The 27,139-nt window shown below is 41.3% G+C and overlaps 1 protein-coding gene and 1 non-coding gene across 2 annotated transcripts in view; both read right to left on the bottom strand.

Moving 5' to 3' along the window:
- The window catches only part of DHTKD1 (dehydrogenase E1 and transketolase domain containing 1), a 56,176-nt gene that overhangs the window by 16,306 nt on the left and 12,731 nt on the right, over positions 1-27,139 (bottom strand). The window contains exons 2-10 of the mRNA XM_044226934.1: positions 24,613-24,768; positions 19,961-20,172; positions 18,946-19,140; positions 16,157-16,426; positions 11,921-12,092; positions 10,694-10,892; positions 7,823-8,135; positions 6,528-6,612; positions 5,907-6,046 (exon numbers count right to left, since the gene is read on the bottom strand). Of these exons, the coding sequence (XP_044082869.1) occupies positions 5,907-6,046; positions 6,528-6,612; positions 7,823-8,135; positions 10,694-10,892; positions 11,921-12,092; positions 16,157-16,426; positions 18,946-19,140; positions 19,961-20,172; positions 24,613-24,768 (1,742 nt within the window). The remainder of the gene's footprint in view (positions 1-5,906; positions 6,047-6,527; positions 6,613-7,822; positions 8,136-10,693; positions 10,893-11,920; positions 12,093-16,156; positions 16,427-18,945; positions 19,141-19,960; positions 20,173-24,612; positions 24,769-27,139) is intronic.
- LOC122892812 lies at positions 23,577-23,679 on the bottom strand. The gene has a single exon (XR_006381493.1). It is a non-coding gene; the product is annotated as a U6 spliceosomal RNA (small nuclear RNA).

The raw sequence follows: 27,139 nt of genomic DNA, 5'->3' as shown, positions 1-27,139 counted from the left end.
AAGATTTTCTTTAAGGATAAGCAAAATAAGGGGCGCCTGGGTAGCTCAGTCAGTTAAGCATCCAACTCTTGATTTCAGCTCAGGTCTTTAGTTCAGGCTCATGAGTTTGAGCCCCATGTTAAAAAAAAAAATAGTAATAATTTTAAAATTTTTTAAAAGGATAAGCAAAATTAACTTCTCAGATAACCTATTTTTATTACTGAGAGTAAAATTATGTCACACAAACTTTTAAAAAGACATCACAAAACAAAGGAGGGGAAGTGACCAAAAGAAGGCCTACCTTTGGTTAGAATCCATTATTCTAACATCCTATCTGACAATAAAGCAAAAGAACCATCATGACATGTTAAGATAAAAAAGAAAAACAGAATATAAAATTAGATCTCTGAGGAGGCAAAAAAGATAGGACAGTTAAAGGCAACATAATTCTACTCAGTCACAGGATAACAGGGGTAGATCTAGAGAGTACGATGCTAAGCGGAATAAGTCTCAGAGTAAGATAAATACTGAATGATTTCGCTTATATGTGGAATCTAAAAAACAGGAGAAACGAGAAAACAAACAAAAGCAGAAAGAGACCCATAAACACAAGAGAATGAATTGGTGATTGACTGAGGGGAGTGGGGAATGGGGAATGGGCAAAATGGGTGGGAGAGAGTGGAAAGCCCAGGCCTCCAGGGATGGAATGAATAAGTCACAGAGTGAAAGATACAGCACAGGGAGTATTGTCAATGATATTGGAAGAGCGTAAGGGGATCGATGGTAGCTACTCCTGTGAGCTCCGCATAACATACAGACTTGTCACATACCTATACTAATACAACATTGTGTGTCAACAGTATTTCAACTAAAATAATTAAAAAATTAAAAAAAATAGAAATAAATGCAACATGATTCTCAACAGGGTTGGAGGATGAGATGGTAGTCATGTTTTGACATTCATTTCCCGACGTGGATGATCATACTGCTATGGTGGCAGCGAAGGTCTTTGTTTGCAGGAAATACACATTCACAGCAGGAGGTGAGCAAGCTGGTATTTCCAACTTCAAGTCTCAAATGTTTCCGGAGAAAAAGTTCCTTTTGTACGGTACATCAAACTTTTTCGTAATTTTGTCTTTGTTTGAAATTGTTTCTCAAAGATATTTGTAAGTCCTGTATTTATAGAATAATAGTTGGCAATAAAAAGGAATGAGGTAGTAACACAGACTACCACATGGACGAACCCTGGAAACATGACGCTAAGAGACAAGTCACAAAAGGCCACTTTATTGTAGGATTCTATTTATATGAAAAGTCCAGGGGCGCCTGGGTGGCTCAGTGGGTTAAGACCTCTGCCTTCAGCTCAGGTCATGATCCCGGGGTCCTGGGATCGAGCCCCGCATCGGGCTCTCTGCTCAGCAGGTAGCCTGCTTCCTCCTCTCTCTCTGCCTGCCTCTCTGCCTACTTGTGATCTCTGTCTGTCAAATAAATACATAAAATCTTTAAAAAGAAAAAAAAAAGTCCAAAATGGGCAAATCAATAGAGACAGAAAGTAGATAAATGATTGTCAGCGGCAGAGTGGAGGAAGGAATGGGGAGACTCTCACTGGGTGTATGGGGTTTTGTTCTGGGGGTGCCGAAAACATTATGAAACTAGATAGTGATGATGTTTGCACCACTCCGTGACTATACTAAAAACCACTGAATTGTATACATTGAAAGACTAAATTCAAAAAGTTTTATCTCAATAAATCTTTTATCAAAACAAAAACCTCTGGAGGAGCCTAGGAGGCTCAGTCAGTTAAGTGTCCGACTCTTGGTTTCAGCTCAGGTAATGATCTCAGGGTTGTGAGATCAAGCCCTGTGTTGGGCTCCACGCTCTACGAGAAATCTGGTTGAGATTCTCTCTCTCCCTCTCTCTATGCCCCTCACGCTGAGAGGGAACACTCTTTCTCTCAAAAACACAAAAACAAAACATACAAACAAAAAAGACTCTGGGGGAAAAAACTGTGACTACAAGTATAAAAATGTGTGATTTGTACATTTAAGCACTCAGTGACAACACAGAAAAATAAAAATAGATGATTTATAAGCATGGTAGGATTATGTATAATAATATGTATAATAACCTTGTCTTTTCTGATTTCTCTTTTGATTTCAGTTATAAGCTATATGTTACATTAATTTTTAAAAGACAGCTACATTTCTCAGATTTATGAGTGCATTGTAAACGAGGTTTAGACTGACCCCTTTACCCGTACCTTCCGTCTGTCCTCACCTTCTCATTTGTCTTCCTACTCAAGGCTGACATACCCACCAATGTTCTAAATCCATTCTTCCTTTCTGCTTCTTCACTGGCTTCATCACCTAATGCCTGTTTTCTGAACCTCTCCTCACTGACTTTCCCTTCATAGCAGATAGAAATCAATACTCAAAAATGCAACAAGAAACAGTCCCCTGCCCAGTGGTCTACAGCTGTAGCTTCCTTCCACCATCAAGCTTCTAGAAGAATTATCTAATCCACTTGTCTCCAGGTCTGTAACCCCTGTTTACTGCTCAGGCCAGTGCAATCTAGCTTCTGTTCTCACCGCTCCACAAAAAAACAGATCTATGCGAGGTCGACCCTTGACCTTCCAGTTGCTAAATCCAACGGCCATGTTGTTCTTCCTCATATCTGACTTCTCCCTCCTTCAGTTCATGACACAGCGACTCCCAGTTGTCTTCCCATCTTTCTGGGTGCTCTCCTGGGAAAAATGTCTCCCTCTGCCAGCACCTTAAAAACTGTTTTTCCCAGGACCCTATCCCCCAGTCCTCTTCCTATTCTGCTCTCTCCCAGGGAGATAATCCCACCCCTGCCCACCCCTGTGGTTTCAAACATTTCTACACCCTGATAATGTCCAAATGTGTACCTCGAGACTAAATTCCTTTATTAACTCCAGACATATGCATCTAAGTGCCTTTCTGTAATGGACAGCAACTTCGAGGTTCTTCAGCCACCTCAAAGGCAAATGTCCAAAACTGAATCCATCATCTTTCCTTACCAAACCCGTTCCCTCTCTTTACACTATGTCTGGGTGAATGTCACCATCATATAGTAAATGTCTGAGTTAGGAAGCCAGGAGATAAGCAAGACTAGTTTTTCTTCTCCACTCTCTACATCTACAACTAAGTCCTATCGCTGTTCTCAAATCTGGCCCCATATTCCATCTGCACCGCTTCTGTCCTAATTCAGGTCCCCGCGATTTCCTGCCTAGAACAACTGAGAACCCTCCTTCGAAATTGCCCTTACCTCAATAAAGCTAGGACAGAACTTCCCAAAATTTTCATCCGCCTTCAGCTTCCAAAGTACCATCAGGAGGGCTCTGTCTGATATAAAAACCTGATCACCTGTTCAAAATTCCCTCAAGGTTTCCAGCTTCTATAACATTCCAAATCTTTCACGATGTGTGGAGTCAGGCCAGGTTCCTCTTCCTTGCCCCTGTCCCCACTTTGCAGCTGAACCTCCAGTCACATGAAGCTATTTGGAGTCCCTGTCCTCTCACCTCATGGGGTTTTGTGTGTACAGTTGTGCCCACCTGGAATGTTCTCCCTACATGCTTCAGACTAGGCAACTCCTCATGTCCTTCCAGCCCCAGCTCAAATCTGGCTTCCTCCCCCACGCTCTCCTGACTTCCCAAGTAGACTCACTACACCTTCACCTCTGCATTCAGCATACTTTAGACACTTGGATTCACACATCTACCTTCAAGTCTTGGATTTATTAATGGTTTTATCTATGCCCCAAAGCATCTGAGATGGGCACAGAATATACAGTGTGATAGTGTAAATGTAAGTAGAGAGAAGAAAGGTAAAGAATGAGACACAGCACAGAGGGGACAGACAGCCTTGGTGGTCTACAGTCCCCCAGGGTCCCATGGTCTCCACCCCTTCCTGGGAGCCCTTGCTGACCAGGAAAGGCTGAGCGTTCGAAGCACTTACAATTCAAACACAGTAAAGACAAACCACTACTCAGTGAGCTGCACCCCTCTTAGTTACCACAAGCGAGCAGCAGTTCCTTCAGGGTTGGTCTTAGATAACTAATGAAATCTTTGGACAGCATCCTCATGAGAGACGCAAGCCATTTACTTGGGGCTTTCTAGATAGTAATATTCAAAATGAACTGATACTATATATCAAGGCACAATTCAATGAAGGACACTGGGGTGAGGGGCTACTTTACATTTCAGTGTCTGGATCCCCAGTCTGACTTGATCCAGGGGTAGATTTCAGAATCATGTAAAGAAAAGATGAGCTTTGTGTCCTTTTAAGTAATGCTTCTGGCATCTTGCTTTTGAAAAGTAAATTTGTTTAAATACTGAGTATCAGTAAGCTCCAGATTATACCCAAACAAATGCTAGAATAGGAAAAAAGATGACAGGCCACTAAGCGTACCTTGAAGGATAATTTATTTTAATAAACATCATGTGGCCAGCACTATGCTAGCTATTGGAGAGAAAATAAAAAGACCCAGCCCCTGCCTTTGACTCTATTGTGACCACCACATAGAAATATATGGTAACAGATATATTTGTCAAGCCTACTAAGCCTTAGAAATAAGGTAACCTTGAGAAAGCTGGGCCCTTTTTTTTTTTTTTTTAAGTAAGCTCTATGCCCACTGTGGTGCTTGAACTCATAACCTGAAAATCAAGAGTTTCATGCTGTATGGACTGAGCCAACCAGGTGTTCCAGGGCTTTTTGTTGTTGTTGTTGGCTTATTATCCACATCTTTGGGTTACTTTTTTTTTTTTTTCAACATCTTTGGGTTACTTTAATGAATTCAGCAACACACAGATTACGATGTCAATTTTCCTTCGTGTGTGTGGTTTTTTTTTTTTTTTAAGATTTTATTTATTTATTTGACAGGCAGAGATCACAAGTAGGCAGAGAGGCAAGCAAAAAGAGGGAGAGGCAGGCTCCCTTGCGGAGCAGAGAGCCCGATGTGGGGCTCGATCCCAGGACCCTGAGATCATGACCTGGGCCGAAGGCAAAGGCTTAATCCACTGAGCCACCCAGGCACCCCATGTGTGTGTTTTTTTTTAAGATTTTATTTCATTTATTTAACAGAGAAAGAGATGGTGAGAGAGGGAACACAAGCAGGGGGAGTGGGAGAGGCAGAAGCAGGCTTCCGACTGAGCAGAGAGCCTGATAGGGGCTCGATCCCAGGACCCTGGGATCATGACCCAAGCCAAAGGCAGATGCATAACAACTGAACCACCCAGGTGCCCCACAACGTCAATTTTGGATTAACAAAATGAACAACCATTTGACATTTATAGGACTACAGGTAAGTACCTGGAGTGAAACAGCTCTAGTCTACTCACTAGTATGCTCCTTCCATCCCAAGTGTATAGACCTCTCTTCTCCACCCATTCAGAACCCTTTATTTCAAAAAAGATTAGACCCATGTTGTTGCAAATGGCAAGAATTCATTCTTTTTTATGGTTGAGTAGTCTCTAGAGGGTATAATGGTTGGTGAAATAAGTCAGTCAGAGAAAGACAAATACCATATGACTTCACTCATGTGTGGAATCTAAGATCCAAATGAAATGAATGAAAAAAGAAGAAGATACAAAAAACCAGACTCTTAGAGAATGAACTGGTCATAACCATAGGGGAGGTGGATAGGTGGATGAGGAGATGGAGGAATGGAGGAATGGGGAAATAAATGAAGGGATTAGGAGTACAGTTATCTAGATGAGCACTGGGTGATGCAGGAAGTATATCCAAAACTAATATAACAGTATGTTAATTATGCTGGAATTTTAAAATAATTAAAAAAAAAAAAGGCTGAACTCAAAACAGCTAACATCTGTTTCTAATTGCTTTAAGAATCTTGTAACTATAATTATCGGCATCTGGGTTTTACAGCAGATTAATAAGACATCCTACCTCTAGAAACCCCTTTTGATCAGGATCCATATGGTTCAGAGGGATATAGGTATCATCGGTCTTCTGGCAAACAATCATTGCATGCCGCTGACTAAAAGTTCCACGGCCAACATCTTGCCCACTCAGACGGACATTGAAACCTTAAGAAAACAGGTGGGGGAAAAAGAAAAATTCAGACTCCCATGAATAACCTAAGTATTAACAAGACATGGTGACCCTGAATTCTTAACATATCAGCTCATCCTGAGAGTTTTCTGTAGCAAAGAGATTATCCTGATTAAAATACACCTGTGCTATATTCAAAAGTCTGGGTAACGTGAGAATATTTAAGAATGGAGAGTTATCATTTGCTCTACAATCTTTAGAGGAAAATACCTTCCCAATTCATCCAGCACAGAGCCTGCTTCCCAGCAAGAAATGCTCTGTCATTTATTCTCTGATGAAGGTTACCAATATGAGTTATACTAAGGTTAAATATTGCCAAGTAAGAAAAGTTTAGAGCCTCTCTAGTCAATGATAACGAGGGGAAATAGCTCTAATTCAAAACCTCAGGGGTCACATATAACAAATGTCAAACAAAGCACTCCCTACCAGCTGTGCAGCTAACCAGAAACGTCTTACCCTGAGCAAGTAATGAGCCCAAGGCAAGAGCTTCTGCCGTGGCCCAGTCTAACTTTGTTCCATCCATCACTTTCTCCAGCCTGGACTGCAAAAAATGGAAGGGCAGGAAAAAAAAAAACAAAAAAAGACACTTTTAAGAGTCTACCTCCTTTTTCACACTGAGTCCAAAAAATGTAATGCCATAACAGTATGTATCAAAATCATAATATTAAGTAAAAGAGAAAGTGCAGAAGGAAATAGAACAGGATAGCAGTTCTAGGTTTTCAAACAGGCAAAATGAGCAGGCACTCGAGTTAGTGGTTAACCTCTGCATGGAAGACAGGAGATGGAGCCAGGGAGGGCATGAGGGGGGACCATCCTTCTAATATTCTAGTTCTTCAGCTGGATGGCAAGTACATAGATTGTTTTAAGAGTCTCAGCTCCTGGGGTGCCCGGGTGAATCAGTCAGTTAAGCATCTGACTCTTGGATTTGGCTCAGGTCACAATCTCATGGGTTGTATGTAAGACCAAGGGACTCCCCACTCAGCGGAAGTCTTCTAGGACATTCTCTCCCTCTGCCCCTTCTGCCTCCACAACTCGAATTAGTAAGTCTTAAAAAAATAAAGTCTCTTTACGTGTAATAAAAAACCTAAAGATGAAGTTAGTGTTGTAACAATCATCCAGGACAGTGTCTCTGTTCAAGTTTAAGTAAAGGCAAAGGCCTTTAGCGCCTTGCTTCCCCCATTTCTGCATGGAGAGTCCCACGTTCTAAGATTCCCAAGGTGCAGGACAACTAAAACTTCAGTCTATATTTAACTTGAGACAATACATAAAACTGCGATGTGCATTAGTCTCTAAATGGTTGCCCTTGGAGTATGCATGTTGAATTTCTTCATTTTTATTTAATCTACCCCCTAAAATGAAAGTGTTTTTCTGTTCACTGGTCAGAAAAATCAAAGCTGGCATTCCTGTGCCGCTGTACTTGTGATAACGGGCACGCTGCCCACGTGCATGTGATGTATTAACCATTTAATACATAAATAAATGGAGGGAAATGAGTAGTATTGACTCTCAGTACCAAACTCCATTGACTCTCAGTACCAAACCACGTATGTGCACTGGAAGGGAAGAAGAAAGAAAAAAGAAGTGGACACATCAGAGCTCAGTGACTATCAGTACCAAAACATCACTAGGCTCAGCTCCCAGAACCTCGCGACCCACCATCAGTAACACTAATTCAAAAAGACCAGATACACACCGATTTCTCTGTGACTCGAGACAAACAATCAGTAACCTGAAACTGTCAGGCTCCCTACCTGCACGTAGGTCTTCAGCAGATGACTGTGCATCTGGAGCTCCTCGGGCACCTCCACCGACTTCCCGCCAATAAACCGCAGGAGGTCGAGGGCCACACCCGTGTTCCAGGTGCTAATGCAGGCTGGCGGCTGGACCAGACCCTTCCAGTGTGCCTGCAGGTTGGTGGCTGGGGGGCTGTAGTGTGCCATGTTGGTTAAATGGTCATTTAACTTCGAGTAGTAGGAGGCTTTGATTTCTGACACCTCTTCCCCAGTCATGAGTCCATTGGCAATCAGGTGCTCTGCATAGGTGTCCGGGATGCTCTTTCGGGCTCTGTGCAGCAAACAAGGGAGAAAAGTCAATCTGATTTGCAACAGTGGAAGAGTGACAGACACAGCCATTGTCAAAGGTATCACAGAGCATCATCACTGTAAGGAGGCACGCAGGACATGTTCGGGAACTAGAGAGGGTGGGTGGTGGGCCGACACGGTGAACATACTAGATGCCTCTGAACTGCAGAGTGAACCATTTTATGTTATGTAACTTTCACTCCAATATCTTGTTTTCTCTAAAGGCAATGGGGAGTAACAACCTCTTCCAAGTAAAAAAACAAAACTCTCCCAAGAAAAAACAAATCCATCTTTATAAGCTTTTGTCTATATTAAGGTAGAAATAATTAGTAGAGTTTTTCTATGAACATTCTGGACAGTTATTTACAAGACTGACTTACATTGTCTACACCCTTATTTCAAAAAGTATTGAACTCAAAGTCGCCAACATCCGTTTTTGGTAGCTTTAATAACCCAGTAACCATAATAACCAGTACCTTGGTTTTACAGTAATAATAATGATACTCTATGTTCACATAATACTTTAACTACAAAGTTTATTCACATACTTTATCGTATCCCGTCCTGACAAAAGAGGTAGACCAGGCAGACCTTTTTTTTAAAATACGGCCCTGAGCCACATCATGCCATTCAGGAGCTAAATTCCAGATTTGTTCTTCCAAGAGCAGTCTGTTACCTATGACCAGAATGACCTATAAAATGTCATTCAATTGGGGCACCTGGGTGGCTCAGCGGATTAAACCACTGCCTTCGGCTCAGGTCATGATCTCAGGGTCCTGGGATCGAGTTCCGCATCGGGCTCTCTGCTCAGCAGGGACCTGCTTCCCCCTCTCTCTCTGCCTACTTGTGATCTCTCTCTCTGTCAAATAAATAAATAAAATCTTTTTTTTAAAAAAAGTCACTCAATTTATTCCTCTGCTTTCATTTATACCTATGAGGAACTAAAGTGGGGAAGGGGCTCTGTTGTACTTTCTAGTATCAAAAAAGGAAATTCCAAAGTAACATGTTTCTCTCTGTCATATTAACCTTCTATCCCAGTACTGTCCAAAAGAAATGTAGCATGTCTATTGGGTATTTACCCCAAAGATACCAATGTAGTGATCCAAAGGGGCACTTACACCCCAATGTTTATAGCAGCAATGTCCACAATAGCCAAACCATGGAAAGAGCCCAGATGTCCATTGACAGATGAATGGATAAAGAAGATGTGATACACACACACACACACACACACACAAACAAACACACACACACAATGGAATATTATGCAGCCATCAAAACATGAAATCTTGCCATTTGCAATGATGTGGATGGAACTAGAGGGTATTATAGTAAGTGAAATAAGTCAAGCAGAGAAATATAATTATCATATGATATCACTGATATGCAGAATTTAAGAATCAAGGCAGAGTATCATAGGGGAAGACAGGAAACAATGAAACAAGACTAAACCAGAGAGGGAGACAAACCATAAGAGACTCTTAATCTTAGGAAACAAACTGAGGGTTGCTGGAGGGAAGGTGGGTGGGGAGATGGGCTGACTGGGTGATGGACATTGGGGAGGGTATGTGTTGTGATAAGCACTGTGTATTGTGTAAGGCTGATGAATGAGACCTGTACTCCGAAACAAATAATACATTGTATGTTAATTTAAGAAAAATGTAGCATGAGGGGCACCTGGATGTCTCAGTGGGTTAAGCCTCTGTCTTCAGGTCAGGTCATGATCTCAGGGTCCTGGGATTGAGCCCTGCATTGGGCTCTCTGCTCAGCAGGAAGCCTGCTTCCCCCTCTCTCTCTGCCTGCCTCTCTGCCTGCTTGTGCTCTGTCAAATAAATAAATAAAATCTTTAAAAATAAATGTAGCATGAGCCAATGTGTGATTAAAAATTTCTTAGCAGTCACATTAGAAAAGGTTAAAAAAAACAGGTAGAATTAATTTTCATAACAAATTTATTTAACTCAATATGTGTAAAATATGGATACTTTAATATTTTATCAACATAAAAATAAGTATTGAGATAGTTCACATTTTTCTTGACAGATGAAGTCTTTGGAACCTGGTGTGTATATCACACTTACAGCCCCTCTCCAGCAGGACCGGCCACATTTCAAGCGTTCAAAGCCACATATGATAGTGGCCTCCATACTGGACAGCACAGTTCCCAAGATTCCTTACAACTGTCATGTTACCTCTTGCCGAGGCACCAAGTGAATCACGGAGGACTGGTTTCTGGTCCTGTCAATGGCATACTATGGGCTCTGCCCGAGTCCTCCTACTTGTTTCCCATCTGCCAAGTGGTGTTGGTAAATTGCCTTTGTTCATTCATCAAGCAAATGAGTAGAGTATGAAGAATATGGGGACCTTTCCTGAGACCCACAGAATGACCACCCCAGTTTGCTCAGGACTGTCCCAGCTTTAGCACCGAAAGTTGTGTGCGTCAGGCAACCCATGGAGCTGGTCACCCTACTTCAGAGCATCTAATAAAAATAATGTGAGCCCTATGGGGGCGAGGGGATCTTCAACAAAGGTTTATAAATGTACCTGATGATCTTGTACATGACCGGGTTGGTGAAGAAGGGCTCATCCAGCTCGTTGTGGCCCCACTGCCTGTAGCATAACAAATCAACAATCACATCCTTCCGGAAATGGCGCTGGTATTCAAAAGCCAGTTGTGCAGCACGGACCACTTCCTCTGGGCTATCTCCATTGACGTGGATGATGGCGCAGCCCACAAGCTTTCCTGAGGCAGAGGAGACAGATGAAACCAGCCAGCTATCCCCATACGACATTAGCCCACCTCCAACTCCTGTTGCCTGTGTGGGGAGGCAGCCCACATACTCAGAGGTAGCTTGGCTGGGTGGTTAAGAACCCATACTTTGGAGCCTAGCTGAGAGGAAAGAGGTCATGTCCCAGCTCTGTGACTTACTCTGTGACCTCAGTAAAGTTATGAATCTCAGTCTTCTTACCTGTAGAACTGAGATAATAGCTCCTACCTCTTAGCAATGTTGGAAACATTACATGAGCTAACAAAGAGAAGTCCTACAATGTGTTTCCAGTATCTCTATCAAACTAATCACAAAAAATTCACATAGATAGGGATCTCTGGCTGGCTCAGTCACAGCAGCAAGGGACTCGATCTTGGGGTCGTGAGTTCAAGCTTCACATCAGATCTAGAGATTACTTAAAAATAAATGATCTTTAAAAGAAAATTCACACAGATAGCCCCAAAAGGCATCCAGGCCGGGGTCTAGGTGCAAAAATGGAAGAGTTCCTACCATCTTACAGTTTACTCTGTGAACAGGGTGATGGGTTTAAAAAAAAAAAAAAAAAAAGCCCTTTCTCTTCATACTGCCTGATTTCTGGGATAAAAACAAGTCAACCTGCCTTCCTCACATCTGACTTCTAACCAAGACCACTTAGCCAAATTCACTGGTTGAACCTATTCTTCTTGACGAGGGCTTTGGGTACCCCAGTTCTGAATCCCCTAAAGACAAGTACCCTGGTGTTGTGCCAAATTCATTGATCCCTGGCTTTCACCACATCATTCAACTGGATTCTTGGACAATCTGAGATGGCAGCCTCTCGGTTCCGCTCTTGTCTTATTTCCCTGGATTCAAAGATCACACTCAGACTTTTCAAGGAATGTTAGTAACACTGTTGGTGACTACTGAGCCCATCTGATCCAAATTTAAAATGGGATAACCAGAGAGGCTCACTCTTCTAAGCGAACTAGATGTTTCTCTAGGGCTGCCTCCCTGTGTCACATACCTATGTCACTGCAGTATAAGGAAGATCTTCCTCTTTCTGCAGGAGTGGTGTAACCCAGCTGGTTATTGACAATCAGATGGACACTCCCACCTATTCTGAAATGTGGGAGACTAGACAACGTAAATGTTTCAGGAACAATCCCCTGACCACAGAAAGATGCATCACCGTGAACCTAAATCATGGAGGAGAAAATGAGAAAATGAACATAAGGGGTGTAGAAATTTATGTTTCCAATTGGGAATAAGTTGTTTTCAAATAATAACAGGAATAAAAACAACAATGCTCTTTCTCACTGCTCTCCTGCCTTCCCAAAACTCTGCTGGTTCTGTACAGGATTTTCTAGAAGGGTTGCCTGATCTCAAGCAGGTTTCAAAGCCCTTTTCCTCTTGTGACCACCACCGGCCAATCCATGCCACCCACCACCACATTATCACTCACACGCATAATTTCTAATACACCCATAAACATTCTAGAACAAACAATAGCACCACAGAAGGAAGGGCTATTGGAGGTACAGAAGGAAAATCAGCCCAGCACAGTTTTCAGGAAAAAAGGCTGCAAGACAGTTTTTTTCCTATGTATTTCTATGTATTACTATGGGTTTTTTTCTATGTATTTCTCCACCCCTCCAAGCCCTTCTCCTGGATCAAGGAACTTACTATGCACATGATGTCATTTAATTCTCAGAAAACTATCAAGAATGTAGTACACTCCCATTTAGCTATCAGATTTCTTCCTCTTTCTTCCCCAATCATCCTACATCTAAAGCGAGTCTGTGTGCACCTTGTATCTCCTGGTCCCCATTGGGTATACTGACCACCCCTGGGAACATAAAGAAGGGTGATCTGACTGCAAAGACAGGAGGCAGGGGGGACAGTCTCTCACAGGTGAGTGAAAGGATGCTTTAAGGAACCAACAAAATACTATCACACAACATCTGAAATGTGCTGTTCTTCCAAACCATTTGAAGTCTGTTAGATCACAGAATCACCACAAAACCTGATGGATGGAAAGCAATAGAGGAAAAGGGAAATCTCTTTTAGAAAAGTTGAATGCAAATAATAAGGGAATTGTAGATCTTAGAAGATCTTAGAAGATATGAATTCTATTGACTTCAGGCTAAAAGGAGATTACCTGTCAAATCAACATGTTATACCCCTTAAATTTATGTAATGTTATTATCAAATATATTGCAGTAAAAAATAAATTAAACAAAAGGCTAATATCAAAATGATGGACTAAAGAATAAGATGATCTCAGATGCCCTAAGAACATGACCATTGCAATTCCAATAATAACAGAAGTAAAAGACCTAAATATGTGTGAAGGAAGAATACTTGAAGTAGATTTTTTTTTAAAGGACATTGAAAATGTCCTTAAGATAGTCACTTTTTTAATGTAAATAGAATATTCTGGCAAAGAAAGGAAGTACTGCTTTGCAGAAGTGACATTTCCAGGCTACACCTTCCCTTGGCTAGGGACTATATGGATGACCTCCATTTTGGAGTATCTATATCTAGTAATAACATACCCTTACATTATCTCCACAGCATTAACCCATTCAAGGTAGGGGGAGGAGGGGTTGCAGATAAGAAGAAAGTCACTACTGTCCTTTTACAGATGAGCAAACCAAGGTTCACCAAGAGTGTATATTTCACATTGGAGTCGACACTGGGCCTTCTATGGTACCTCTGTTTTTTTTTTTTTTTCTATGTATTTCTCCACCCCTCTAAGCCCTTCTCCTGGATCAAGGAACTTACTATGTACCATGATGTCATTTAATTCTCAGAACACTATGAAGAATGTAGTACACTCCCATTTAGCTATCAGATTCAAAGACCCTAAATAACAGAATCAAGCACACCAAGCCAGAAAGCAGCAAAGGCAGGATTTGATCTCAAGTCTTCTTGGTTCCACAGTCTTTGTCTTTTCTGTACCACGTTACACTGTAAGGTCCGACTCTTAGCCACCAGGTCCAAGGGCTCTGGGCATCTGAACACTCCTCCTTGATGATGGAATTTCTGGGGGATATCGGTGTAAGTGGAGTTCAGTAAAGCAAGGAAGAGGGAGGATGTGTGCCTCTTCTGCTCCTTTACAAAAATGTTACAGGAGAGGCATTGTTAAGAACATACCATCTGGGGAATGCCTAGGTGGCCCAGTCGGTTAAGCATCTGACTCTTGATTTCAGCTCAGGTCATGATCTCAGGGTTGTGGAATGAAGCCCTGCATCAGGCTCCATGCCCAGTGCTGAGGGCCCACCCTGCTTCAGATTTTCTCTCTCGCCTCCCTTTCTGTTCCTTCCTGCCCCCCACCTCTCTCTCCCTCTCTAAAAAAAAAAAAAAGAACATAACATCTGGTGTCAACCATTCTCAAACAAAAATTTCTCAGAAAAAGAACATAACATCTGCTCATAACTTGCATCGTTTTATCATGGTCTGGATTCTTGGCACTAAAGCACACATGTGCCATTTGCTAATTTTATTTTCTTCTTAAATCAGAAGAGAACCCACTCCACTATGCCCCATAAAGCTTTTTGGGAATAAGGGTCCATAAGTACTAACAAATGCTGGATGAGGTGGGAGCTGCCCAGGCCAGGGGGTTAGACACATGGCCGGGGGTTAGAAACATGGCCAGGGGTTAGACACACAGCCATCATAAAGGACAATCTACCTTCACCAGGTTCAGGATCCAGATAAAGAGAAGACAGGCAGAAAAAGTAGCATCCAGAATCTCACCTACCAGAATTTTATAGGCTCCAAATTTAGAGTTCTCAGAAGAAGTTAGAACTGTGTCCTTGAACAAGGCAAAACATGTACAGACACAGCAGGGCAAAATAATTTCGGAACACAAAATAGACAAAAGAGGGCAGTCATTCTCAGCACTTTAAAGAGAATGGCACTTTCACCTCTTACTTTGGAAGTCCATGCAAAGACCTACTTCATGCACTGGGTAAACGTGAACGACAGAAATACTTTAGAGTATCATGAATTAAGTCAATTGACAGGTAAAGAGAATGACTAACAATGTAACATTTCCATTTCAAAATACCATACTGTAGTCAAATGCAATGCTGCCTACCCCCAATTTACTTACTACAAGTTTCTGGCTCATGAAAATTAATATGAGATAATAAGATACCGTTGGTATTCATTTACGTAGCCAAATATTCTCCTGCCTTATAGTTTTTTTTTTTAAGATTTTATCTATTTATAAGCAGAACCTGTTGATTCTTTTCAAAGTTTTTTTTTTAAGATTTTATTTATTTATAATCTTCTGCCTTATAGATTTACCAATGCTTGTGGGGTTTAAAGACGCAGTGACTAATGCCCAGAATTAATTATTGCCCAGTAGTTAAAGGTTCATATTTAAATGAATACTCATAGGAAAAAAAAATGTGACCCAAAGTTCAAATCTCTAGGCTGTCGGGTTACAAAAAACTGGTGGTTGGAGTGGATAAAGGAAGTAAGAGCCACACTAATGATCAGTACTGGTTGCCTTAGTGCCAAAGATCTTTATTTTATTTTATTAGTATTTTTTTAAGCAGGCTCCACAGCCAGCATGTAGCCCAACGTAGGGCTTGAACTTAAAACCCTGAGATCAAGACCTGAGCTGGAAAAGAGACTCAGGTGCTTCACTGACTGAGCCACCTAGGTGCCCCAAGACCTTTATTGTGAAACAAGCAAGCCTTGTTAGATATATGGCGACCAGGTAGTTTCCTAAAAGTAATAAAATCTGTCCTCTGAAAAGCATCAGGGATACCACTCAATACTCCCTTAAATAACACACACAACTCAAGAAAGGAAAACACAAGACACACCATAAGAGACTCTTAAGCATAGGAAAGAAACTGAGGGTTGCTGGGGGGATGGGGGAACTGGGTGAAGGACATTCAGGAGGGCATGAGATGTGATGAGCACTGGGTATTATACGAGACTGATGAATCACAGACCTATGTCTCTCAAACCAATAATATATCATATATTAATTAAATGAATTTAAATTTTAAAAAATGTTTAAAGTGGTTCTTCAAAAAAAAAAAAAAGAGTGAAACCTGAGTCTAAAGTCAGTTGCCTTGAGACTGGACCTCATATCTGCTATTAATTTTAAAAACAAGCCCCGAATCTTCTTTTCCCAAAATGTCATCTTTTCTCAATTTCATCTTGAATATCTACCATCTCCCTTTCCCTCTTCCTGGTCTCCCCAGCCTCCTGCCTCACTTCATGAAGCTACAAGTACCTGTAAGCAAATGACTTTGTCCCCAGGCTGAGCAGAACTATCTGGAGAGTAGTCCCCATCCTGTCTAGACTGCTGCCTTCCACGAGTCTTCCCCACAGCCACGGGGTTGACTGCTTCCAGGTGCGAGGGGTTAGGCAGCATGGTCACATGGAGGGGATGGTGCGCGCCGAAATCCAGATCAACCGAGGAGGTCAAGTGAGACAGGACATCTCCAGTGGCTGAAACATTTTCTGGAAATTCACTTAAGCCTCTCATTTTACGGAACATCAGCTGTTATGAAAATGTAGACAAGAAAAAATGTCTTTTATCACAATGGAGACCAGAGAAGAGGTGGTTAGTTTAAATCATACAATTGAAAAAACTTTACACCGATGCTTGTATAACTGTGATCACCACGCCTTAAAAAAGAAAGGCACGGGCGCCTGGGTGGCTCAGTGGGTTAAGCCGCTGCCTTCGGCTCAGGTCATGATCTCAGGGTCCTGGGATCGAGGCCCGCATCAGGCTCTCTGCTCAGCGGGGAGCTGCTTCCTCCTCTCTCTCTGCCTGCCTCTCTGCCTGCTTGTGATCTCGCTCTGTCAAATAAATAAATAAAATATTTAAAAAAAAAAAAAAGAAAGGCACAAACTTCTAACTGCTCAAATGCCCAGAATTATTTGGAGATCTTCACCATCACATGAAATACCAACACTCTGAAAAGAGTCTAACATGACTATTAGACATGTAGATAGTAAAGTACTAAACTGTTAGTTATCTCTGCCTTGCAATATGCAAAATAATTTTTTTTAAAGATTTTATTTATATATTTGACAGACAGAGATCACAAGCAGGCAGAGAAGCAGGCAGAGAGAGAGGAGGAAGCAGGCTCCCTGCTGAGCAGAGAGCCCAATGTGGGGCTCGATCCCAGGACCCTGGGATCATGACCTGAGCCAAAGGCAGAGGCTTTACCCCACTGAGCCACCCAGGCGCCCCTGCAAATAATTTTTCTTAAATACACCTGTTAGAATTCTCCGAAAGAACTTTTTATGAATCTTGTTAAAGGTAGACAAGAAAGGGCACCTGGGTGGCTCAGTCGGTTAAGCATCTGCCTTCGGCTTAGGTCACGATCCCAGAGTCCTGGGATGGAGCCCCATGTCAGGCTCTCTGCTCAAATGGAGAGCCTGCTTCTCCCTCTCCCTCTGCCTCTGCTCCTCCCCACCATTCATACTCTCTTTCTCTCTCTCTCAATTAAATACATAAAAATCTTTTTTAAAAGGGGGGGTAGACAGGAAAATGATAGAACAGAACTTAATCCCACTTAGACACAGGATGGCATCCATGATTAGCTCAAGTCATGCCTAGAAAGTTCGACTGTCTAATTCTCAAAGGACTTCACTTCATTTTCCCAGTCTACCTCGAGATAAACATTACTATCCACTTGAAAAATGCACAAGCAAGAGAAATTTACTAATTTAAAGGTCTTTAGCTAGTAAGTAAGAAAAATCAGGTCTCAAACCAAGGTAGTTACCAAAAAGAGCACGTTGTCCTCATTTACCCAAATGGTTTGAATGACCCCAAAACTTCTTACTGACCAATGGACAAACAGGAGCATACATCCTTACACAGTATGGGTATATCCATGTTTCTCACAAATATGATCATTTGTAATTCAGCACTTTTCAGATGTGTTTTGGTCTGTGATGCTTTAAGAACACAATTTCTCATTTAGGGATTTCTGCCTGTGTTTCAGCACATGCCTCCATCTGTCAATCACTTTTTTTTTTTTTAAGATTTTATTTATTTATTTGACAGACAGAGATCACAAGTAGGCAGGGAGGCAGGCAGGGAGAGAGAGGGGGAAGCAGGCTCCCTGCTGAGCAGAGAGCCTGAGTGGGGCTCGATCCCAGGACCCTGAGATCATGACTTGAGCTGAAGGCAGAGGCTTTAATCCACTGAGCCACCCAGGCGCCACTGTCAATCACTTTATTCTGTTTAGTCTGCTTTTTCGAAAGTATTTGTCTTTTAAGAGCTGACTATCAATCTCTTAGCATCAGAAAAACTGAGGTATGAGTAGTAGTGGTAAAGCTTAGCCCCCAGACATACCGTCACGTGTACCTTCTAGTGGTTTAAGGGTAACGCATCCTTCCATAGGCTCTATTCACTCCATTAACTCTCACAGTCCCTTTGACACTTACAATTACTTTTAATCTCCTGGCCAAGATCAGTAGTGAATTTTATCCACACACAGCAGCCACGATCTGGTTAAATTGCAAGTCACCCTGATGTTCTCGGAACTAAAATCTACAGCCCTAACTCTCCAGTCTTTTGAGAGACTAACAGAGCCGCTGAGTTGGACAGAACAGGGACACCAAGATCCAATTACCTATAAAACCTCTCAGGTGGTGGTCTCCAAGGATAACAATGTGTTATTAGTTTTATAGAGGATGTTCAGTATAAATTCTGCACATCAGTGGAAAGTAAAATGGACTTCTTGGAAGGTAAAATTATAAGCAATCACACAGATCTTAATGTTTGTTTGAATAATTTCTATTACATTAGGAAAGCATGCTTCAAAGAACAGAAATTATCTATTCATGTCATCCTTGAGAAAACAAACTAACCTTTACCCTCCCTAAGAGAGAAAGAATCCATGTAAGAAGACACAGAAAACCAACTCAAATACCAGATCTATCCATCAACTTATTAAGCTATCCCCTGGGCCAATGGCGCAGAGCTTTACTGGGTTTCTAAGGAATGATTATTGTCGGCTCTATTCTGTTACAATCAGTTGTGCACCACACAAAGTATCTTACCTCCGGAGGGAACTGCAGAAGGCCTGTTAATAAATTAAGCCTCCCTCTGTGGGGCATGCCAATAATCACATCTGTGATCCCACTGTAGGCTGCCATTTTCAGCAACTCGTGGAAAAAGCCCATCATGCTCTCCGCTCCTTCGCCCCCATACCGCTTCACTGTGGCAAACTTGGTGGCCAAAAAGTGGTCAAACTCCTGTGGAACATCACGTCAAACACATTTGTTGTGGGAAGAGAGCCAGCTACTCAGGTCCAAGTCAGACACGTTTCTGTGTGTTGTGGGGAGACCCTACGCTAGTTTAAGAAGGTGCAGCAGTGCCCCTTCATGATGTACTCCAGAGACAGACGTGACTAGTTCAGGGCACAGCAGGAACGCCAGGCCAAGGACACCAGGCAGCAGTGGGAAGGCAGAGAAAATAACATGAGTGGTAGAATAACTTAGCCCCAGAGGAAGCCTCTTAGAATGTATTCTTCTGGGGGAAAAAAAAAAAAAAAAAGAATGTGTTCTGAAGCAAGGGCTGGGCCTTTCATTCTGCCCTTCCCAGCCCCTGAGCTTTAGTAGAGGCCTCTACAGTACTCTTCCCTCAAGGTTGCAAACCACCCAACTATCCAAATTACTGGGAACAGTTTTCTTGTCATCTTGATACGCCAGAGCCTGATCCAAGCCCTGACAGATTCAATTTCATTAATTTGTACCAAGAGCTTTCATGCATAGCTTTCTTTGATTGCTTGAGGTAATACGGAGAGAAGAGCTTAAGGATTTTGCAGTCTTTTAGAGAGTGAATAGGCAAATATATAAAAAGTATTTTGACCCTGAGGAGAACCAACAGCTCTGGTGTTTGGCGATCTAGCTTTTTCTACTTAGAATAAAGTAGCACATGTTATACTGTCTGTTGTGTTGAGGCAATGGGATTAATAGGGTAAATAAATGCTTTAATTCCCCTTCTTCAATATTTATGCATCTTTGTAGAAAATGAGTCACGCTATTCCATTGATATTCACTGGCACTTCTATACCTGGGATTCTAGCATTAGTTTTGACAGATGTTTTCGCTCTTCTGTGCTAAAGGTCTCTTTCTTCAGTTCCTCAAATCGCTTGGCAAACCAGTCTTTCTCCTCCTGGCTCTGAAGCTGGGAGGTTTCAATAGAAATTTGCCCACAGTAGATTTGGTTGAGATAGGCCAGTACGTCCTCAAGAGAGGCCTCCTCCTTCCCCATGTTCAATAATCCTACAAAATGGAATCAAAGGGACCATTTTAAAAAGCAATCAACCACGTAATTGCAGAACATACAAAATATTTCAGTTCAGGGTATTTTGTTCGGATAACTCAGATCATCATCAATGGCTATCTAGATTTTTCTAAAGGCAAAACTAAAACTATGACCAAAGGCCATGAAGTAGTCATACTAGGAGAGGGAATATAAATCTTTGCTTTATGCTAAATTTTGATTGTATAACTCCAAACTAAAAATTGAAACCTGACATTCATCTGCTTTATAGCTACAAATCAATGTCCTACCTTTATCTAAAATATCTTCCCAAATGTTCAAGTCTTATTAATACCTATAAAGTAGTGTCTATCATTGAGCAGCTGATCTTAATGTGAATTAATATTGATAGCAAGGTAATATTTTCAGGTCAAAGGAAATCTACCCAACTCTCAGTCAAAAAAAAGGGAAGGTTTGTAATACATCAATAGCTCAGCACAAATCAATTATCCATCATTTGCCTCAATCTACAACTTGAGTTTAACAAACCAACACTTACTTTTTTATTGCTTATGGTTTCTTACAATAAACTTTGATACCGACTGATCATTCAACTTACAGAAATTGTTTTGTGTTCCTTAGCTTCTCTGCTTCACATTTTAACGTATAAAACGGGAGCAGTCAAAGCACGTCAGCGGGGAGTTGTTAAGATTAAATGAGATAGGAAATAACACAATGTCCACTGATGGGATAAACCGAATGTGATGCAGCCTTTTGATGGAGTATTATTTAGCCACATAAAGGAATGAAGTACTATGTTACAACATGGATGAAACTTGGAAACATTATGCTACAGGGAAAAAAGCCAGACACAAAAGGCCACATAGTGTGACTTTATTTATACAAAATGTCAAGAATAGGCAAGTCTATAGAAACAGAAAGTAGAGTAGTGGTTGCCAGGGGCTGGGGAGAGGGCAAAATGGGGAGTAACTGCTAACTAGGCACAAGATTTCTTTTTGGGGTGATAAAAATGTTCTGGAACTATCTTGATGGTTGCACAACATTGTGGATGTACCAAGTGTCGTTGAATTGTATACTTTTAAATGGTTCAAGTGATGGGGCACTTGGTTGGCTCAGTGGGTAGAGCATGACTCTTGATCTTGGGGTTGGAAATTTGAGTCCCACGTTGACTGTAGAAATTACTCAAAATAAAAATTTTTTAAAATGGTTAAAGTGGCAAAAGTTATGTGTACCTTACCCCAATAAAAATTTTTAAAAAACTAAAATCATTAAATGTGATAATACAGAAAAGCATGCAGCTTAAAAAATGGCTTTGGGTTTCTCTCATTTTCTGCTCTTCTTATTAACTACATGTATCTCAAATATGCAGACCCATGTCTCTAAAAGAAGAGATATAAAAATATGTGGCTATAGATAAACATAGATTCATCCATCTGATGAGCGAGTTTGGAGAACCTACTATATACCAGAAGCCATACTGGCACTGAGTGTTCAAACATGGCTGAGAAATGGTCTTTTTCAGGGAGCCTGGCTAGCTTAGGCAGGAGAACATGCAACTCTTGATCTCAAGGGTGTGGGTTCAAGCCCCACAATGGGCCTGGAGCTTACTTAGGGAGGGGGAAAAAGGTTTTTTCCCTAAATGAAATTTAAGCCTTATAGAGAAAAATTTATAAACAAGTAATGATAACACTATGTCCTATCAACAAGTGGTTTTTCCTAGTAACAAGACTGTACCTTCTGTTAAGTAACTTCATATTTCTGGTTACTGCTGAATGGAGGGCTCGAGAATATTTTTTAGGGAGCTTTGTTCTGAAGTCAGATAAAGTTTTTTACCGGTTTTGGTAATTGTGCTATTGTTGAGAGTTGCCCACAGTACCATGAGAGCACAGGTGAGGGAATGCTGAACACTGCCTTGGCAAGTTCTGGGCAGGTCTGCCTCACAGAGCAGGCAGTGCTTGCTGAATGCTTAAAAATGAACAGGAATGTCCCAGGTTGATGAGGTAGCGACCTACGGGAACTCCATGCAAAATCATGGACATATGAGTAGACACAGTATCAGGGATCTGTTAGAAGACTCAGAAAGAATAAGACCTTAAAACAGTTAGCTTTTCCACTCCTGAAGGGCCATTTACATTATGATAGGACCACGGATTTTGTCTCAGACACCCCCCAACTGAGAACTCGCTGAGTCTAGTCAAATTCTAGAACTACATGGTAATAAAATTGTTGTGCCCTAAAAGTCACTACATTTTGGAGTGGTTTATTACCAGAACATTACTAACTGAAGCATATACCAGAATTTGACATTGGCCAAGATTAACTTTAAAAAATGACATGAGAGTATGCGACTCTCATTCTTGGGGTTGGGAGTTCGAGCCCCACGTTGGGTGTAGAGATAACTTAAAAATAAAATCTTTAAAAATAATAGATAAAGCAATGACATGGATGGAACTAGAGGGCATTATATTAAGCGAAATAAGTCAATCAGAGAAAGACAATTATCATATGATCTCCCTGATATGTGGAATTTGAGAAACAAGGCAGAGGATCATTGGGGAAGAGAGGAAAAACTGAAATGGGACAAAACCAGAGAGGGAGACAAACCCTAAGAGACTTTTAATCTCGGGAAACAAACTGAGGGTTGCTGGAGTGGGGGGGATGTGGGAGGGATGGGGTGGCTGGGTGATGGACACTGGGGAGGGTACGTGCTATGGTAAGTGCTATATAGTGTGTAAGACTGATGAATCACAGACCTGTGCCCTGAAACAAACAATATATCATATATTAATAAATATATATTTAATAATAATAAAAATATAAATATAAAATAAAATAAAAATATGACATGACATGATCCCAGGATCCTGACGGGTTATCCATTCCCAACTGGGCAAGAAAAAGGGCAGAAAAAGTTCAGGCTACAGAAATGGAAGGTGACGTGGGTTGTTACCTCACCTCTGCCATTTTTTCACTACTAGCTACTTAAGTTCTCTGAGTATCTCTTTTCCTAACCATACAGTAAAGACGGCAGTAACTTCTTTAGAGAGGATGAGAATTAATTGACATAATGGATATAAAGTGTCTGGCACATAATGGGAGTCTGACTTTTTTTTATTATTATTTCAGGGCTTGCAATTTTTTATTCATTTTTAAAGTAATTTGTTTTCTTTTCTGGAAAGAGCACTGACCATAAGATCTGTTTTCTTACCAAAGTTTTAAGTATACAATACAGTATTGTTAACTATAGGCCCTGTGTTGTATAGAAGATCTCCAGAACTTATTATTTTTCATAACTGAAACTTTATACCTTTTAACCCACACCTTCCCTTTTCCACCTTTCCCCAGACCCTGGGAACCATCATTCTACTGGTTCTAGGAGTCTATTTTATTTCGTTATTTTCCTTAAATATTGGAAGGCTTCATGAATTTGCATGCTCTCCTTGTGCAGGGACCCAGCTAATCCTCTCTGTATCATTACAATTTAAATATCTGTTGCTGAAGCTAGCACGAATTTGACTATTTTAGATTCCTCATATAGTGGGATCATGTAGTATCTATCCTTCAGTGACTTGTCTTATTCCACTTAGTATAATCCCCTCAAGGTTCATCAAAGTTGTCACAAATGGCTGGATTTCCTTCTTTTTAAGGAGAAATAATATTCCATTTTGTGCATATACTGCACTTTTTTTTTTTTTTAAAGTTGGCTCTACACCCAACGTGGGGCTTGAACTCACATCTCCAAGAGAAGAGTTGCATGCTCTGCCAACTGAGCCAGCCAGGTGCTCCTCCACTGCATTTCTTTATTCATTCAGCCACTGATGGACATTTTGGTGGTTTCCATATTTTGGCTATTCTAATAATGCCACAATAAACATGAGAATACAGATAACTCTTCAAGATCCTGATTTCAAGTCCTCTGGATAAACACTCAGAAGTGGGATTATCGAATCATAGGGTAACTCTATTTTTAGTTTTTCAAGAAACCTTTACATTGTTTTCCACAGTAGCTGTACCTACCTGCATTCCCACAAACAGTATCCAAGAGTTTCCTTTTCTCTACATCCTTATGAACACTTATTATTGTGTGTCTTTATTAAATAGCCATTCTAATAAGCGTGAGCTGATACTATCTCATTGTGGTTTTGATTTGCATTTCCTTAATGATGACTGATGCTGAATACCGTCCCATCTACCAATTGGCTACTTATATGTCTTCTTTGGTGAGTATGTTTTTAAACTCAGAGGAAATGGGCCCAATGGAAAAACTATTCTAGAACCTCCAGAGAGGTCCTCATAGACAGGGCTTGAACATGTTCCTCACTGTCGACTGGAAGCCGCAGCCCCAGGGGGCATGTGGATTCTCCAAGAACCAAGAAAGGAGCCCTCCCACCTGTTGGCAGTGAGTTGACACATGGACGTCTAGTGTCCATGGGCTTTACCTGTGGTATTAAAAGGTCCCTGAAGGGTCTGTACAAGAGCTTGGATCTCGGGCACATTCTCCTGCAAGGCTTGTCCACTGAAGAGGGGGTTGATTTTGGCAGCTTTATGACCATGTTCACAGTATACTGTCACCAATCTGGCAAGACCGTGATCAACTGATTCAAGGGGGAAAGAAAACAGTACAAACAATTTAGGAAATCCCCACGAACCAAAAAAAAAAAATCAGTTTTTTTCAAAGAAGTCCTTGCTGGCTTAGACTTTTTAAACGTGTTGCTCCTACCACTACATCTCAGGATTATAGACTACAGAATCCAGGAAAACACACTTATCTCCTTAAATTTATCTCGTGGGCGCTAAAGCCACTAGTGGAAAAGAGAGAGAACTGAGTGCACATATGTACAAACAACTATGCCTGTCTAGCGATCGTAAAAGGAAACACCCCATATTAAAAAGAATTGTTAAAATGCTGACATTCTGAATAATTACAATTCTCTTACTTATTATTTGAGATTTTTAAATATTTGGCATAGGGCGCCCGGGTGGCTCAGTCATTAAGTGTCTGCCTTCAGCTTAGGTCATGATTCTGGGGGGTCCTGGGATCAAGCCCCACATCAGGCCCCTGCTCAATGGGAAGCCTGCTTCTCCCTCTCCCACACCCCCTGCTTGTATTCCCTCTTGCTTTTTTCTCTGTCAAATAAATAAATAAAAATCTTTTTTAAAAATTTTGACATAAAAAGGGACACCTGGGTGGCTCAGTCAGTTAAGCATCTGCCTTCAGCTCAGACAGTGATCTCAGGGTCCTGGGATGAGTACAGCATCAGGCTCTCTGCTCAGCCTCAGCGGAGAACCTGCTTCTTCCTCTCCCACCACCTGCCATTCCCCCTGCTTGTGCACTCATGCTCTCTCACTCTCTCTCTCGTTCTCTCTCTGGCAAATAAATAAACAAAATCTTTAAAACTATATATTTTACATTAAAAAGAAATGGAACTACAAAATCAATGTTACATTTCCTTCTCTATTTCTAAAAGGCTCTTGGTACAGTTATTTCATAGACTCATGAAATCTTACAATAGAAAAAGATCTTAAAAATTATCCTGTCACTCACATAATTTAAAAAAAAAAAAATCCCCTTTATAAAGCCCTAAGTGAGTGGTTCCTTAGTCTCTGCTTGGAGGAGAGGCATTCTCTCTCAATGAATTCAATTGGTGATTTTCTATTGAGCCAAAAACTGCTTTTCTTCCCCTTTTCCACATGAAAGTTCTTCCCAAATTTGAAGAAAAAAAAATCCTACATGCCCACACTCAGTTCACCTTCAGTTCATCAAGGCAGCCTTACAAACTGAGCGCAAATCCCTAAAGGCGAGCAGATCTACTCTTAAGGGCACACATTTTCTGAGCATTTTTTTCAGTTTGTGTTTTTCTTCTTAGAACCCAGAGAAAATTGTTAGCATATTTTGAAACATATTTTGAAACATCTAGTGACTATTTCATGAACCTTTATTGTCATGTAGTGAGCTACACATGTGCTTGGGTTTGTAGTCAGAGAACTGCAAAATGTACCTCCTGCTGTAGGCTCACAGGAAAGAACAGAGATGAAATGAACATGTAAAAGACATGTTTGCACTAAAACAACAGTTAGGAGGTTCCATACTATGTCTAATAGACTAGTAAAGGAATCAAACAATCCCAGAAATGAATTGATTTCAGTCTGGAGGGTAGCCACATGAATTGCTGTAGGGCTCTACCCTGAACCCTACTGAAGTTCTCAATTGCTGTTACAACATAGAAAACCTTCAGATCCATGGCTAAAATCCAGACAGACCATGTCTAAAGCATTGTTCCCATTGGCCATGCCTTAAAAACACATTCTTGGGGCACCTCGGTGGCTCTGTGCATTAAGCCTCTGCCTTCAGCTCAGGTCATGATCTCAAGGTCCTGGGATTGAGGCCCACCTTGGGCTCTCTGCTCAGCAGGGAGCCTGCTTCCCCCTCTCTCTCTGCCTGCTTCTCTGCCTACTTGTGATCTCTGTCAAATAAATAAATAAAATCTTAAAAAAAAAAAATTCTTCCTCCCTGCCCAAAGAAAACAAAACAAAACACAACAAAAAAAGCCCACATTCTTCCCTGGGCTTCTGTGGCATTGCAAGATCCCAGCTTTCCTGCCAGCTCACCAGCTACTCAACCTCAGTCATTTTGGGGGAGCTCCTTCTTTGCCCATCTCTATAATATTAGTGCTCTGCAAGTCTGCTCTGAGCAGGGTGATCTCCTGCACTTTCTACAGCTTCTAGTAACATACAAAAAACTACATCTCTATCGGGACAAGTCCAGTAGTAAATATGTGGGGTTATCATCACCAGCCTCAAATCAGTAGCCACGCTGAAAACATTCTCTTAGCGAACCTATGTCACCTGCCGGAGGTCAATGCTCTGATTTCTAACTGCTCAACAGGCTTTTCATGCCACTCTACAGTTGGGGCGTGGTGTTGGCACAAGAACATGCGGACACTGCGTTTCTGGCAGAGCCAAAGA

The sequence above is a fragment of the Neovison vison genome, chromosome 12, assembly GCF_020171115.1.
Source record: "Neovison vison isolate M4711 chromosome 12, ASM_NN_V1, whole genome shotgun sequence".
In the NCBI taxonomy this organism is placed as follows: domain Eukaryota; kingdom Metazoa; phylum Chordata; class Mammalia; order Carnivora; family Mustelidae; genus Neogale; species Neogale vison.
This window is presented reverse-complemented; position numbering and strand designations above follow the sequence as displayed.